The sequence below is a fragment of the Rhamphochromis sp. 'chilingali' genome, assembly GCF_963969265.1.
Source record: "Rhamphochromis sp. 'chilingali' genome assembly, chromosome: 18".
Taxonomy (NCBI): domain Eukaryota; kingdom Metazoa; phylum Chordata; class Actinopteri; order Cichliformes; family Cichlidae; genus Rhamphochromis; species Rhamphochromis sp. 'chilingali'.
In genome coordinates, this window is record NC_137945.1 from 13,932,298 (window position 1) to 13,948,629 (window position 16,332).

The 16,332-nt window shown below is 41.6% G+C and overlaps 1 protein-coding gene across 2 annotated transcripts in view; it reads left to right on the forward strand.

The window, feature by feature from the left end:
• Nucleotides 1-16,332, forward strand: part of mrc1a (mannose receptor, C type 1a) — a 34,878-nt gene that overhangs the window by 13,726 nt on the left and 4,820 nt on the right. Inside the window, exons 1-22 of one of the 2 annotated variants that reach the window (XM_080865968.1) lie at nucleotides 2,177-2,373; nucleotides 2,480-2,881; nucleotides 4,136-4,309; nucleotides 5,363-5,518; nucleotides 5,594-5,707; nucleotides 5,820-5,960; nucleotides 6,048-6,227; nucleotides 6,590-6,747; nucleotides 6,828-6,944; nucleotides 7,026-7,141; nucleotides 9,588-9,736; nucleotides 13,135-13,334; nucleotides 13,430-13,545; nucleotides 13,649-13,730; nucleotides 13,825-13,969; nucleotides 14,085-14,123; nucleotides 14,428-14,591; nucleotides 14,728-14,792; nucleotides 14,907-15,007; nucleotides 15,139-15,278; nucleotides 15,433-15,538; nucleotides 15,635-15,801. In XM_080865968.1, coding sequence (XP_080722094.1) covers nucleotides 2,301-2,373; nucleotides 2,480-2,881; nucleotides 4,136-4,309; nucleotides 5,363-5,518; nucleotides 5,594-5,707; nucleotides 5,820-5,960; nucleotides 6,048-6,227; nucleotides 6,590-6,747; nucleotides 6,828-6,944; nucleotides 7,026-7,141; nucleotides 9,588-9,736; nucleotides 13,135-13,334; nucleotides 13,430-13,545; nucleotides 13,649-13,730; nucleotides 13,825-13,969; nucleotides 14,085-14,123; nucleotides 14,428-14,591; nucleotides 14,728-14,792; nucleotides 14,907-15,007; nucleotides 15,139-15,278; nucleotides 15,433-15,538; nucleotides 15,635-15,801 — 3,105 coding nt within the window. In that variant the 5' untranslated portion in view covers nucleotides 2,177-2,300. Of the gene's footprint in view, nucleotides 1-2,176; nucleotides 2,374-2,479; nucleotides 2,882-4,135; nucleotides 4,310-5,362; nucleotides 5,519-5,593; nucleotides 5,708-5,819; nucleotides 5,961-6,047; nucleotides 6,228-6,589; nucleotides 6,748-6,827; nucleotides 6,945-7,025; nucleotides 7,142-9,587; nucleotides 9,737-13,134; nucleotides 13,335-13,429; nucleotides 13,546-13,648; nucleotides 13,731-13,824; nucleotides 13,970-14,084; nucleotides 14,124-14,427; nucleotides 14,592-14,727; nucleotides 14,793-14,906; nucleotides 15,008-15,138; nucleotides 15,279-15,432; nucleotides 15,539-15,634; nucleotides 15,802-16,332 lie in introns of those variants that run through there. The other variant, XM_080865969.1, reaches the window with a different exon arrangement.

Consider the following 16,332-nt stretch of genomic DNA (forward strand, 5'->3'; position numbering starts at 1 on the left):
TTCGTTTTGATCCAGCATTATTTTTTTGCAGAACTATAGTAAATTATAATAAAACGGTATACTATGTTTTTAGTTTTCACATACTAAGTGCTTATTACCTCGTTGTTTTCTAAAATAAACTTACAAAAATATGTTAATAACAATACAAGATCACTTTGAACCAGAAAAACATTTATTTGAGAAGGATGAACATGAGCGGTTATGTTGGGAATCGAGGAAGAATATGATTTCCGCTGCCTCCAGCCGGCTGCTTGGAGCGGTCTGCTTACAGCGGTCTGCAGTGGTGGTCCCGGTGTCGTTCCGCGGTGACTCTTCCGGGCCAGTTTGTTTCCCCAGTGTCGGGAGCACAGGCTGGGATCTAAATCACGCACAAACAGTATTCCACAATTTTTATTTTTAGTTACAAACACTTCTTTTTATGACGTTTTACACCTGAAACGTTGGAGGGCTTAGTTCTTTATACAGAAAAGTTACAGCAGGATATAAATAATTATCAGGCAAAATATCCTTCGTTCATTGCAATAATCCTGTCCGAACGTGAGAATAGTCAACATAAAATGTTTTCTTACCCTCAAATCAAATAATAAACAAACCAACAACAAATAACTCGCTGCGTCATCGTGACGCATGTTCTTTGTTCGGTCGACATGTCACCACATGTTTGATCGCAAGAGCAATAAATCTGTAGTTTTCTTTTCTAACACTCAACTTGCACGGTAATGCAACAACACAAGTTCTTCATAAAACCAGAACAAACCATAACTCGCTGATTCACCGTGATATGTGTCATGTTCTGTAGCGGAAGCTACCCCGACAGTAGCTACCGCTACATGCACGATCCCACGCACGATCCCACGCAATCAATCTATTGTTTTCTTTTGTAACCCTCGTTGCATTGCCACTCAATGTAACGATACTAATTTTTAAAATAACGAAAACACTAGTATTTCCCTGCATTATCCCGATGCAGGGGGGAAGAGCGTATTTTGCCATCTGCTAAGAGCTAACGGCTATAGGCTGATAGCGTCGCCAACGCGATCGCGGATCATTGTCTGCGAGTGACCAAAATACTTTAAAATATCGCCCTGTTACTGTCTCATCCATCTCCTTTTCGCTTCCAATGTTATAATAAGTGGCAAAGGTGCTTTTTTACCGTTAAACACAATTTGCATAATAATTTGGAACTAATTTTGGACTTGATGCCCTCATATTCTTCCATAAACAAATACACAGGATATGTACCCCTACCTGAGATAATCCACCTCTGACAACAATTTATACTTACACAAAAATCTAGTCTTACTGCCAGTAGATACCAAAGACCTGGTCGCCTACACAGAGCAGAACGAGCACGCAAAACAAAAAAGGGTTGAGAGCAGAGGCAAGCAGCATTAAAAAATCAGATTTATCAGATAAACCAAGGATTAAGACATATAGTAAATGTAAAGTTCAGGTTATTTTAATTTAAAAAAAAAACATTTAAAGCTTTATTCAGTGTCATGACAAGTGAGCAAAGTGGAAAGCTACCACAGTCATTCTTCATTCTGTATGACTATTGTGTTCCTGACAGAAGTTCAGTTTTAACATTTAAGAAACTTATCTGGATCTATTGGTCTAAGCACCATAACTTGGTGTTTCTGCAGTTTGGAACCAAAGTGGTCAAAGTGCCACTCATTTCCCCCAATAGGAAGCAGGATTTCCTCTTGTCCTCTCTGTCTTCTGATTGGTGTCATTGCTCTACTCTTCAACTAAAGCCTCATAGTACTATCCTGCAAAAACATACATCTTCTCAATCTCCCTTTGAATCTAAATTTAGTCTTGCACAGTGCAATCTGCTCTCAGGGTTCAAGCTCCAGGCACATTTTTAGCACATAATGTCTATTTACAACAGTTTAAAGTCAACGATGAAGTCAATAAAGGGAATTAATCCTGAAAAGGGTGCTTTGTGATATTTTAAAAAAAAACAAAAAAAACCTTTTGCTTTCATTATGAGTCTTGCCTGACACTTGAAGTTGACTTTCATTTTCTTGCTGAATGGAGAGGTCAGATTGTTTGTTTCCTACTTCCTGCCTACCCTGCCAAAAGGTCTGCAAAGCTTGTGGAACTTCCAGGAGTTTGACCAGGCGTAACTACTCATGTGACAGGATATCCATCTGTCTGATTAAAAAGGGAAGGCACTGAGTCTCTGGATCACTGTTGCTCCATGTCACACACCTTTGTATACACCAGACCCCTTTGCTCATGACAGGAAATCTCTGCTACAGCCTCATCCAACAGTAACTGCAAACTACACAAGGATAATGTTGCCCTGTTTAAATTTTGCTGTGGTCCTCTGTGTCCTTGTCCAAGTCTTCTGCATCACCGCTGATATAGGTATGTAACACAGAAACATTTTTGTTGGTTAATACACTTGTGGCTTCATTTGAAAAACATATCCCATGGGAATGTGTTGCTGAATTTTCTTTTTGCTCTGCTCCAGACACGAGTAGCTTCCTGATTTTCAATGAAGATCACAACAAGTGCGTAAAGGTGGCGAGTGCCACCTTTATAACAGTGGATGCTTGTAATCCTCATGCCAAAGATCAACAGTTCCGATGGGTCTCTGAGTCTCGTCTCCTCAGTTTGTCCCTTAAGCTGTGTTTGGGTACAACAGCGATAAAAGACTGGGTGAAGGTGCAGCTCGTGGAATGTGATGAGAGCAATGACCTCCAGCATTGGCAGTGTAAGAACGATACCCTCTTTGGCCTAAAAGACCAGGACCTGCACTTAAACTGGGGCAACCGCAATGAGAAAAGCGTCATGATCTACAAAGGTTCTGGGATCTGGAGTCGCTGGAGGATATATGGCACTCAGGGGGACCTCTGTTCAAAGGGATATCAAGGTAGGAATGATGGGCACAAGAGCCTACAAAGATAGCTAAACCTGAGTCTGCTTTAGCTTTGTAGAAAGTTTAGAAATGTGTTTTAGAAGGTCCTTGAACAGTGCATGCTTTAAAGTTGTTGTTTTTGGAATTTGTAAAGTACAATAAAAATTTTCTTACTTCCATTCAAATTACAAATGCAAAATATTACAATCTGTACAAAGCAAACTAGGTTATAAAAGTGCTATGGCTACTGATGAAATTACATTTACCATCTAAATATCTTAAAGTATGTGGAAGGTTGTTTTTTTATCTGATCTGAGTACGAAACTTGGCTTGGCTATAATAATATTTATTGGGGATTTTGTAGTTGTCTAGGGAAAGTAACATAGTTCTTATTCTTTCCCCCTTCTTTTTGAATATTTGGACAGAGTATGAATGTTTTAGCACATGTTAGAATATGTCGTTGTTTGGAGTGTAGCATTTGAGGATTTAAGCATTACGAAATTATGTTTTCAACTGCAGGTATAATTTTTAGAAAGATTTTCTTGGACTAGAGGGGAGCTGGTTACAGCATAGCTGTTGAGAAACTTGCTGTTCTTACTAAAAGTGAACACAGTCAGGGATCGCTGGTGAGACTGCATAATTGTCAGTGCAGCACAGATAATAAGTAGTCCTTATGAAGGCACTCTCTGTGCACAGCATAGGCAGCAAGTCTCAACTGTATAACTGGAATCCATGGTGGATAGGTGAAAAACCCACACTTTTTAAAGCTTGGTAACTCAAACAACCAAAAGCTGTATTAAGTTTTAACATCCACCATCACTTTCAGGTCAAGCTAAAACTTTAGACTCATTTATCACACCTGATAACCTATTTGCAAAGTACAAGTATGAGTTTGCGTGCTTTAATGTACTTTTGGTTTGGAGTGATTTGCAGTGATTTGTACTTACCATTTGCAACGTTTGCAGCACTTCCCAACATTCTGGAGCGTTTTGGGAAAAACCCCTTTTCATCATGGGCACGTGTCCATTACAAGCACAAGTTCATTTTCTAAATTTAAATGACTGACTTTAACCAGGGCAAGAAACCGAACACTACTCCTTCTCACTCAGCATCAGTAAACAAACTTGAGGGTAAATTGTCTGAAATCAATTGAATGAAGTTCTAAAAGCTTAAGAAAAGAACCCTAAGAAGTTGGGAGGCAAACTCTCATAATTATCAATCACATGCTGGTGAAATGACTGCACGTCTCCATTATTTGTGTCTCCGCAGAGATATTCACACTAGGAGGAAATGCTTTTGGAACCGCTTGTCAGTTCCCTTTTAAGTTCCACGAGAAGTGGTACGCCGAATGCACTAAAGACGGTCGTACGGATGGACAGCTGTGGTGTGCCACAGAGAGAGATTATGATAAAGTGGGAAAATGGGGACTTTGTCCAACCAGAGGTAAGGAATGAAAAATCTCTTTAACCTGAAAGATGGTCTGATCCAGTCCACTTTACATCTATAATATGAAGACAGGAAGTCCTCCATGGTTACTTTTATTAAATCATGCACAAAAACTTTGTTTTTTATGAAGAATTAAGTGCTGCAGGCCCGTTTTCTGACCCTCTCTGACCTTTTCCTCTCATGGACTGTCAACACAGCACTGTCCTCTGTTTCCTCTTTTCACAGGCTTAAGTTTCCCCTGGCACTGCTCTTAAACTGAGGCAGGAAAGCAACAGCAAAATAAAGGGATCTCCCTTTACCAGACTGCTTTATAAAGTCAGAGTTCCGTCCCATCTGAGGCTGTAGAAGATGTTTCTTAAATTACATACTTTATATACTTTCTTCCTTTAAGTTTTGAAATTCTTATTGATACTTTCTGTTCCTGTATATCAGCTGTTCCCAAAATTAAGACTGCTGTGGCCCACCTAAAAACCACAGACTCTCATGGGGCCCACCTTAATCTTTCTTCTAATCAAAATACAAGAAAAATCAGTGTATTTCTTTGAAAATGTTATTCAAAAAGCATAAACAACACAGGCTGTTGGCTATAAATTGCTAATGTTGCCCAATCAGTGTTAAGGCCCACCTGCCACACAAACCTCAGTACTATAATATCACAAACTAACCACCTCTTATTACTAATTTTAATTAACCTTAATTTAAATAAATACATTTATATACATATGTAATTGCATATACTTGTAATTTCAAACTGAATTTCTCTTATTACTGCAGCACCACCTGCAGTACCTTCACCGCCCACCAGGGCCCCCCCAGCTCACACTTCGGGAATCACTGTTATAGATCAACATGTCATCAAAACAGACATGTTTTAAATTGTGATAGCACCCAATCTTCAGTCCATATTCAAACCATGCAGGGTAATAAAAGAAACTGAATCCTTCACTGTGTACTGAAGTCAGGGAGCGTTCAATGAATTTAACTTCCTGATGTAAGTAATTTCCAGCTGTGTAATAATTTATAGCGCTTTGTGTCTTTACCATAATCTAGCATCCTCCAACTGGATCACTGACCCAGTCACAGGGGTTCAGTATCAGTTAAACGCACAGTCAGTGTTGACTTGGTATCAGGCCAGGAAGAGCTGCCAGCAGCAGGGAGCCGACCTCCTCAGCATCGTAGAGCTGCATGAGCAGTCATACATTTCAGGTACATAATCAGCCTTCTATCATCTGTGTTATATTGCTGATGATACATTAATTTCAAATGCATGTGTTGACACAGGGTTAGCAAATCATTTGGGCTCATCTCTGTGGATTGGGCTGAACAGCTTGGATTTTGATAGTGGATGGCAGTGGAGCAACGGAAACCCTTTCAGATATTTAAACTGGGCCCCAGGTTAGTATGTCTTGGTATATGTCATGGAATTGTGTGAGTTTTTTAAATACCTGGAGTACTTCAAAAGTACACCCTTTTATATTTAGCATTAACTAACCTGTGCTTCCCACAGGTCATCCATCATCAAACCCTGGGTTAAACTGTGCAACCCTAAATGCTGCAAAGGCCTCAAAGTGGGAGAGCAGCGTGTGCAGCAAGAAACTTGGTTACATTTGTCGTAAAGGAAACGCTACCAGTCTGCCCCCACCATCGAGTAAATTTCCATTTATTATGAGTCCATATCTTTACAATACAAACCTAGAAAGAGTTTGTTCTTAGCCCTTCTGGTCTCTGTCCACAGCCAAACAGCCTGGCTTTTGCCCCAATCACTGGGTTCACTATGCAGGAAACTGCTACTATCTGGTGAGGACTGCAGAGATGTGGAGTAATGCTTTAGCTGCATGCCGCAAAGAAGGAGGAGATCTTGCCAGCATACATAACATAGAGGAGCAGAGCTTCATTATTTCTCAATCTGGATACAGTAAGTGTACAAGAAGATAACAACAAATAACAATATCCTGCTAAAGTACTGAAATATCAGAAAGTAAGTACTCTATCGTGACGTGGAATAGGCCTACCTATTACCTACCTACCTATAAATGAAAAGAAATAATTTTACATTTTGAGAAAATATGAAACTAGCCTTGAGCTAATTAGCTTAGCATAGCATTAGCTAGGTTGTACAGTATGAGCTTTGTAACAAACTATAGCTGGCAGCACCTCCAAACCAGACTAAATAAATAAATTTGTGACGTTCATTAAACAATTCTATTATAAAAACAGCCTGAAAGAGTAAGGAGACATATATGACCACTTTCCGTCTCTATATACTTCAAACCTCAGTGCCGACAGATGTGCTCTGGATTGGCATGAATGACCAAAAGAACCAGATGCTCTTTGAATGGTCCGATCACTCACATGTCACCTTTACCCAGTGGCAGAGTGATGAGCCCTCTCATCTCACCAGCTTCCAAGAGGACTGTGTCCTGATTCAAGGAAAGGTAGCACAAATTCTTGCAAAACCACAATCAATTCTGTTATAAAGTTACAACTCTAAGACCCCTCTGTATTTCTTATACAGGATGGTAAGTGGGCAGATCACACTTGTGAGAAGTTGCATGGATATATGTGCAAGAAGAAGGCCTCGGCTAAACCAATTGGAGGCAGTCTAGCAGAAGTCAACAAAGGGTGCACTCTTGTGAGTTATGTCCTCTCCTTTAAATACAGGTGCAATTTAACAGAAAAGCCTTTATTCATCATTTTTTTTCCCTTTTTTTAGGGATCAATCAGGTTTGGTTCATACTGTTATAACATCGGAGCTGAGAAAAAAACCTTTGAAGAGGCAAAGCAGGCATGCTCAGGGGCTGGTGCGAACCTGGTGGATGTGTCTGATAGGTATATTTCATGTTTAGATGTTTTGTATTAGTTCAAATACCAAATATCCATTCATCTCTCCATCCATTTTGTTCAGCTTATCTGGGGCAGAAGCCCAAGCAGAGAAGCCCAGACCTTCCTCCTCCAGCTTGTCTGGGGGAACAACAAGGCATTCCCAGGGCAGCCCAGAGATATAACCTCTCCAGCGTGTCCTGGGTCTGCCCCGGGGCTTCTTCCTGGTGGGAGATGCCCATAAAACCTCACCCAGGAGGTGCCTAGGAGGCATCTTTGTCAGGTGCCCGACTCACCTCAGCTGGCTTCTTTCGATCTCGAGGAGAAGCGGCTCTACTCTGAGCCCCTCCCAAATCGCCGAATTTCTCATCCTATCTCTAAGGGAGAGGCCAGCCACCCTTTGGAAGAAGCCCATTTCTGCCGCTTGTATCCGAGATCTCATTCTTTCGGTCATTACCCGAAGCTCGTGACCATAGGTGTGGGTAGGGACGTAAATCGACCAGTAAATTGAGAGCTTTGCTTTTACACTCATCTCTCTGTTAACCACAACAGATCGGTACAGTGTCTGCATCACTGTGGCCGCTGCACCAATCCGTCTGTTGATCTCCCGCTCCCTTCTCCCGTCACTTGTGAACAACACCCTGAGATACTTAAACTCCTCCACTTGGGGCAGGAACTCGTCCCTAACCCGAAGTGGGCACTCCACCCTTTTCCGGCTGAGGACCATGGCCTCAGATTGGGAGGTGCTGATTCTCATTCCCACCACTTCACACTCGGCTGTGAATCGTTCCAAGGTGAGCTGGAACCCCATCACCAGATGAAGCCAACAGAATCACATCATCTGCAAAAAGCAGAGATGAGATCCTGAGACCACCCAAGTGAAAGCCTTCCACCACTTGGCTATGCCTAGAAATTCTGTCCATAAAAATAATGGACAGAATTGGTGACAAAGGGCAGCCCTGGCTGAGCACATCACCCACCAGGAACGACTTCGACTTATTGCCGGCTATGTGGACCAAGTTCTTGCAACGGTTGTATAAGGACTGAATGGCCCGTAGCAATGGGCCAGACACCCCATACTCCCGGACCACCACCCACAGGACCCCCCCCCCCCCCCCCCCCCCCCCCCCCCCGAGGGACACGGTCGAATGCCTTTCCCAGGGAGGCTGAGGAGTGTGATTCCCCTGTAGTTGGAACACAGCCTCCGGTCCCCTTTCTTAAAGATGGGAAGCACCACCCCGGTCTGCCAGTCCAGGGGTACTGCCCCTGATCTCCACACAACATTGTAGAGGCATGTCAACCAAGATAGCCCTACAACATCCAGAGCCTTCAGAAACTCGGGACACCGCTTTCTCCTCCTGAGTCGCCTGACGGTTTGCCAGAATCTCTTCAAGGCAGTCCAAAAGTCTTTTTCCATGGCCTCTCCGAACTCCTCCCACACCCGAGTTTTTGCTTCAGCCACCACCCGCTTAAGTCCAATAACAAAACAAGTGACGTGAGCATTGAAGTCTCCCAGTAGGACAACAGACTCTCCAGGAGGACCACCCTCCAGTACCCCACCCAGGGACTCCAAGAAGGCTGGGTACTCTGAACCGCCAATCGGCGTATAAGCACAGACGACGGTCAGGACTCGTTCCCCGACCTGGAGGTGAAGGGAAAAAACCCTCTCGTCCACTGGGAGAAACCCCAACATACCGGCAGCAAGCCAAGGGGATACCAAGATACCCACCCTGGCCCGCCACCTCTCACCAGGGGTAACTCCAGACTGAGTCAGAGTCCAGCCCCTCTCCAGGAGGCTAGTTCCAGAGCCCAAGGTGTACGTTGATGTGAGCCTGACTATATCTAACCGGTACCTCTCAACCTCACGCACTAACTCAGCCTCCTTCCCCACCAGAGGGGTGAAATTCTGTGTACCAATTGCCAGTCTTGGTAGCCGGGGATCGGTCCTCCGCTCCTGGCCGCCGCCCGGCTCACAATGAACCCGGCCCCCACGGTGCCTCCTGTGGGTGGTGGGCCTGCACCACCTTTGCTTTTTGTTCTATTGGTAGACCATACATTTTCAATATTGTGCAATAATTTTCATTTACGTAGTCATTAGAAGTTGAAACTAGATTAAAATTGGATTGCACAGTCCTTGCTCATATCATTACTCAATTCTTGAGGAACATGGTTTCAGTTCTTTCTTCAGTTTTTTTTTTGTTAGTTTTTTTATAGGGGATGCAAAAGAAATCACTGGACAAGGGTAGCTTTACTAGAGCTCTGATCACTTGATCGTGATCGCCTACTTTTACATAAAAATCCTTTAATATTAGAGCCTTCATCAGACTAGTATGGACAGTACTGAACCATGACATGAAAATTTGTTTGTCTGTTTTGGACTTTACAACTATTCCACACTTAATTCTAATGCAGAAATGTCACACATATGCCAAACTTTGTGTATGTTTTCATGCAGATATGAGAATGCTTTTCTGGTCAGTTTGGTGGGCTTGAGACCAGAGAAGTACTTCTGGACAGGCTTATCGAACACAGAAGACAGAAACATGTTCAAATGGATGACTGAAAGAGCGGTCACGTTCACTAATTTCAATGTGGGAATGCCAGGTACACCTTAGACTCTTTAACCTTATACACTCTTTAACTTATTACAATCCAGAGTCAGTTTTGATGTGTGTTTGGCATCACTGTCCTGTTGGAATACCCATTTGTGCCCAAGTTTGTGTCCATCTAGCCAATGATTTGAGAAGTTGTAGAATTTGGAAGAATTCACCCTTTGTGTAATGTAGCAGAACCATTGTCAGCAAAACAGTCCTAGAGCATATAGAGCATGTTGCTACCACCACCATGCTTGGCAGTTGATACAGTGTTCTTAATTTACTCCTCCCCTTTACTCCTATTATTTTGGCTGAATAGTGGACAGCTTCAAATTTTAGTCGAGCTTGAAGGTGCTGATTTCTGAAACTGGCTTCACTATTGACAGTGAAGCTGGGATTACAGCAGTTTCCAGTTCATGTCTTTTTTTTTCCTTTTTTTTTTTGTCTGTCCCGTTTGGTTCTTTTGCCATCAGAATTATTGTCTAAAGGCGAGGAAAGATGCCCGACGGATTTACTTTACCAAATTGACCATCCCAGCCTTGCCGTAATGGTCTATTTGATTCACCTTTTATTGTTTATTTTATTTATTTTTTTATTTTCACTTGCTAGATTCGGGACAGACTTGAATGAGGAAAAGAAAAGGGAGAAAGGAAGAGGGGGAAAAAACAGCAGAGAAGAGGGACGGGGATAAAGGGCAAAAAAACAAAAACCAACTAAATAAGCAGACAAAAAAAAATACATATATCAATCACCTGGATCACCTGTTGAGAAAGAAAAAAGAAAACAAGCAGAAGAAAATGAGAGCAATACAATAAACAACATCAAGATGATCTATGGGAATATAACAGTAAATACTAAATATTAAACATTATTGTGCAGCACGTAAGATCGACAGCGCACAGTGTGCTTTGAGGTAGGAGCCAAAAAGGGTGTATGTGTGTGTGAGCACCCGTGTGTACACCTGTGAGCATGGACACGCTTGTATTTAAAAGGTTCCTTCATGTAATGATCTGCTAGAGGGTGTGGGGAGCCACAGCTCCGTCCACCAGGGCATGAAGCAGGTATGGAGGAGATCAAAACTTCAGACATCCAGAGGCCCCCAGTTTCCAGTTCATGTCAATATTCAGTCTTGGTTGTTCCTAGCTTGTTCCTGAACTAACTAAATTTCCTCTCAATTGAGGGAGAAAGTTAGGGTCTTCTTCCAGATTTTGGCAATGTGGTGACCAGTGTTGGGACTAACGCGTTATTAAGTAACGCGTTACAGTAACTACGTTATTATTGTGGTAACGAGCACGGTAACTAGTTATTATGCCAAAATCAGGAACGCGTTAGTCGTTACTGGGATTTAGATAGGGTCGTTACTCGTTACTTCGTGTGGTGGCTATCGCGGAGCTTCCACAGATTCAGTAACATTAGCAAGTGGTGGAGGCCAGCAGGTGGATGAAGGAAAAGGGAGGCAGAAGGAAAAGAGACCCGAGGCGGCCACCGGTCCAAGTGTGAACTGAACTTCAGGTAAGAAGTTATGACCTGCAGTCTCTCTGGGTCAGATATAAACCAAGTTTAGGTGGAGTTTATTTTCGTTATTCTGACTTTTTCCGTACTGCGTGCTAGCTAGCATGACGGGGTTTCTATACAGCTGGGTGGTGCTATGATGTTAATGATGTTGAACTTTATTTTGTTCATAAGTTATTAGAGTTGCCAACCGTCCCGTCTGGTATTCAGAGAAAATATTACGCGTTTCTTATTGAGGTGAAAAGGAACAGTTTGTCCCGTAATTCAGCTACAATGAAAAAGGCACAAAGCTGGAGTTATTCTGTGTCTTTGCTGCACAGCTGCCTATTCTTCTTTCATTCTCCCCCCTCCCTCTCCCGTTTCTACTTCAGTCATGAAAACTGATCAATGATCAGCTGATCGGCTCTCTTGTTTGTTTATCGCCCACTTTGCGCCGAAAGAGGAAACCAGAGGATGTCGCGCTAAACAACAGCAGCACGTTTAAGCTTGATCAGCTGTTGTTAGAATTTAATATTAATTTCTAGTATCAGCTGATGTTTGCTGGAGCCACAGCTGTAAAAGCTGCTGGTCATGATATGGCTTGGTTATCTGGTGAGAGGGAAACATGAAGATGAAACCAGGAGATGTCCTTACTGGATCATCAGAGTTGAACAGGTGATGGAGAAACAGGTTTACCTTTTAGGTGACATGAATGAGTTGAAGGGAAGTTATGAACTATTTCTGAGAGATAAATAACACCAGGGTCCTTTTTTAGGTAGCTGACAGCTGGTAACTGTGCAGGGGCGGATCTAGCAAAGTGTGGCCAGGGGGGCATGTAGGGTGTGATGGCTGCACTTACAGCCACACAGTGGTAATATCACCATGTTAGTGGTCTTTTTTGGACTTTAACCTGTGCCTAAGTTTCCTTCACTGCTCGGTCCATCACATAGGGCATTAACGGGGAAAGGGGGGCACAAAGAAATACTTTTCTTTCTTATTCTCATTTAAAATGTCTAGCTTTTAAAAAAATAATTATCTGAATCTTACAACAAACGATTGATAGATTGATGCATATATACCATCAAAACAGTGAACATCACTGTCACAACAGCGTTTGTTTTCATTCAAAGGCTTTAAGATTTTTCCTATAATGGTGGGCCAGTCTCTAGTCAAAATGTCCGGGCCAATTTTCTGTCCCAGTCCAGCTCTGTATGCAGCTCATCTGCAGTCTGGTGTCATCTTCCTATTCAGAAGGCAGAATTTCTGAGTTCTGAGTACAATCAAAGCACCACGACTGCAGTTTTTGTGTTGGATGTAAAAGGCGCACATGACGCTGTGACGTAGGCTAGAATCATGGCAGTAGTCAACGACGGTCCAGGTGTGGGATTTCTCTCGTGGAAATATGCACATTATCTTTTCCTTTCTATTGGTAGGTGGCACAGTGCACTGTGGCAAGTAAGCAAGCTAGAAGACTGGCAAAGTTATGGAAGCAACACATTAACAAGAGAATTCTGAGTAAAACCAAAGTTACTTTCCCTAGTAACTAGTTACTTTGAAAGTAACGAGTAACTTGAAGTAACTGAGTTACTTTTGAGAGAAGTAACTAGTAATGTAACTAAGTTACTATTTTAAAGTAACTTACCCAACACTGGTGGTGACACAGCTGAATAACTTGTGATTAAGCTAAATCATTTAAACTGATATTCTCGGAATCTGAAGTTGTTTAGAGACAGACCTTCCCAATCTACAGTTCTCCTTCTTCACTTCACTTGGTCTTTGCCATTGTTCTGAGAATGCTGTCATGATAATCATTGTCATGTAATTCATGATCACTAATGAGAAGTTATGCTCAACATAGTTTCTTTTCTGTATTAGATTGAATCTAATCCGTATGCTTTTATCTTACTCTAATAAAAGACAGAAAACAAGGATGTGTTGCCATGACAACTGGAGTTTTTGCTGGACTATGGGATGTTGTCAGCTGCAGTAACAAGGAGAAGTATATTTGCAAGAAACGTGCTGAGGGTGTGCAGACAACAACAGCTCCACCCACCACTCTGGCCGCGGCCTGTGCTTCTGAGTGGACCCCGCTCAGCAAAGGGAACAAATGTTTCAAAGTAGGAGCACAAACTTAAGAACAATAACAAATTTGTGCCGTTTCAGTAATAAAACACTGGCTTCCCCCCCCCTTTTTTTTCACTCCTTAATAAAGGCGTACAAGAAACGTCAAGAGGAAAAGAAGACTTGGTCTGAAGCACGGGACTTCTGCAGGGCCATTGGCGGGGACCTCATAAGCTTACACAGTCATCAGGAATGTAGAGAGCTCAAGTATGTTTACTTGCACTAGCTAACAGCTTGCATATCTCAGAATTCATACTGGGTAAATCAACAAGTCAGATAATCAGTGCTTGTGTTTTTTACTTTCATACAGTGTCTACTACAGTGAAAAATTCTGGATAGGCCTCAGCTTACAGGGAACCAATGGAGGTTTTGTCTGGAGTGATGGATCACCGGTATGTAGAAATTCAGAACAATCAGGAAAAGTTTTAATTATTACTGCTCTCATTTCCTGCCTAATTATGTATCTTTGTAAAAACTTTGACCTAGTTTGACTTTGAGAACTGGGGCTATGGAGAACCAAATAACCACAATGACAACGAGCACTGTACAGAGATGGACCTTAACTTAAGAATGAGGTGGAATGATCGACACTGTGATGCCTACAATAGCTGGATTTGCCAGTTACGCAAAGGTGAGACAGGCTGATCATATCTTGGAATTTCAGCTCACACAGAGCCAGATTTCCAAACATTTGGTGTTAAATTAAAGCTTGGTAATATTTGTGGGTCTCGTTTATTTATTCTCAGGTGTGACTCCCAACCCCGAGCCTGTGATATCTGTACAAGGTAAGTTTAATTATTGTTCAGAGAAAAGTCTAGTTGATTCAACAGATCTTTTTATTTCACTGAGAAATACAGTTTAGGTCAGTTGATTCACCACTTCTGTCTAGACTCAACGATGCCCTCTGCTATTTCATTGATTGGTCTAAAATGTAAATTATACCTCATTAATTCATTTATGGTTCTTTGAGTCTAAACCCTAAGGATTCTTTAATATTTCTGCCTTTTTTCTTTTCATAAATCAACTTAAAGATTTACAAAGCTGCCTGCATGACTGAACTCCCAATGACTGTTTTTGCTCTCTTTGCAGAATACAACACCACAGACGATGGATGGCTTCTATACAATGACAGCCAGTATTACCTGAACATGAACAAACAGAGTATGGAAGCAGCCAGAGCCTATTGCAAAAAAAACTTTGGTGAACTTGTAGTCATCACAGGAGAGAGCGAGAGAAAGTTCCTTTGGAAACAGGCAAGAAATATAGAATACATTTCCAAACCTGATAAATCAAATCAGGACCTTTGTGCATTTTGTTTAAATTCTAAAATCCACAGAGTCTCTTTTTCCTTTTCCTCCTAATATAAAGTCGCATTTTATGTTTCAACAGATTTCTAGAGGAACACAAGGACAGTACTACATCGGCCTGATAGTGAATTTAGATAAATCGTTTAGGTAAATCAAAATGCATTATTTACAAAAAAAAAAAACACTAGCTGTTTACAAACAACCTTCATCAAATGTTTAGGATTCTTGATAACTTGTTAATTCTCTTCTTTTCATTTTAAGCTGGCTTGATGGCACCCCTGTAACTTACACCGCATGGGAACACAATGAGCCCAACTTTGCCAACAATGATGAAAACTGTGTGACTATGTACAACAGCATGGGTGAGTCTAATACAGAGAAAATCTATATTGTAATTTATGGTAAATGTTAGTAAAAAATTAATCCCTAAATCCCTTGAAATGATTTGAAATTCAATTCAATTCATAATTTTCTGTAAATTCTTAACATGTAGGGTACTGGAATGATATTAACTGTGGTATTGAGCTTCCGTCGATATGTAAGAGAAGCAACAGTTTTATCAATACAACAATGGCCCCGACCACAGCTCCCAAAGGAGGATGTGCTCCAGACTGGCTAGCTTTCCAAGGAAAGGTAAATACATATGTACTACACAGATTATTCCAGGTAAATGTCTTTAATTAAACAAACAAATAAATAAAAAGTATGGAAAAATATCCTGGCCAAGTTGATTTCTGCCCATTTGTTATTTCAGTATAAACGCCCTGATTACATTTTATTTACACAGTGCTACAAATTTGTTGTGGGGAATCACAAAAACTGGCACGATGCCAGGACACACTGCATAAACCAGGGAGGAAATCTGCTTTCTATAACCAGTGAGAAAGAGCAAGGTGAGTGACAGGAGTGTTGCAAAGTGCAGTTCATGTTTAAACATATCGGCTGATTTTCATGTGTCACTAAATTACATTGCAATAATTCCTTTCTAGCTTTCCTAACAACACAGATGCTGAACTACAAGGAAGATTTTTGGATTGGTATGAATGATGTCAACTGGGAGATGCGCTTTGTGTGGACAGATGGGAAAAGTATTTCCTACACCAACTGGGCCTTAGGGGAGCCAGCATCAGCACCTCCAGGAAGATATTTTCATGAGGTTTTTCTGAGAATTTTTTCTCTCCCTCACACGCTTTAATTTAGAAAAGACATTGAATTAGACTGAGTGCTGCCTATCCAGACAGCTAATATTAAATAAACAGTTTAGTTTAACAGTATGGCACATGTATGTGCCCCAGATGTTCCCAGTCACCTTAGCACATGATTAGGAAGAAGTCTAATATGATATTCAAAAGATCACTTTTAATCACTGAAATGGTAGTATTTCTTTGTTATCCCATGCTTCCAAGTCAAGGTTTGGTCTAATGAACATATACAATATTTAAAATCTTTGTTTCATAATCAGTACTATAGAAAGAAAAAAACAACAGCAGCTATGTTTCCAGTTATCGAGTTCAGGAGTCTCTCGCAGCTGCCACAGGGTCAGAGGCGGGCACACAGTGGCCTTTGCTGGGTGAAGAGACACAGAGAGGTGGACATCCGTGCTCACAGTCAATTTAGAGTCATCAGTTAACCTAACCTGCCTGCAGAGCATGCAGGCAGACACAGCACCACTTGTATCTACTTTTAG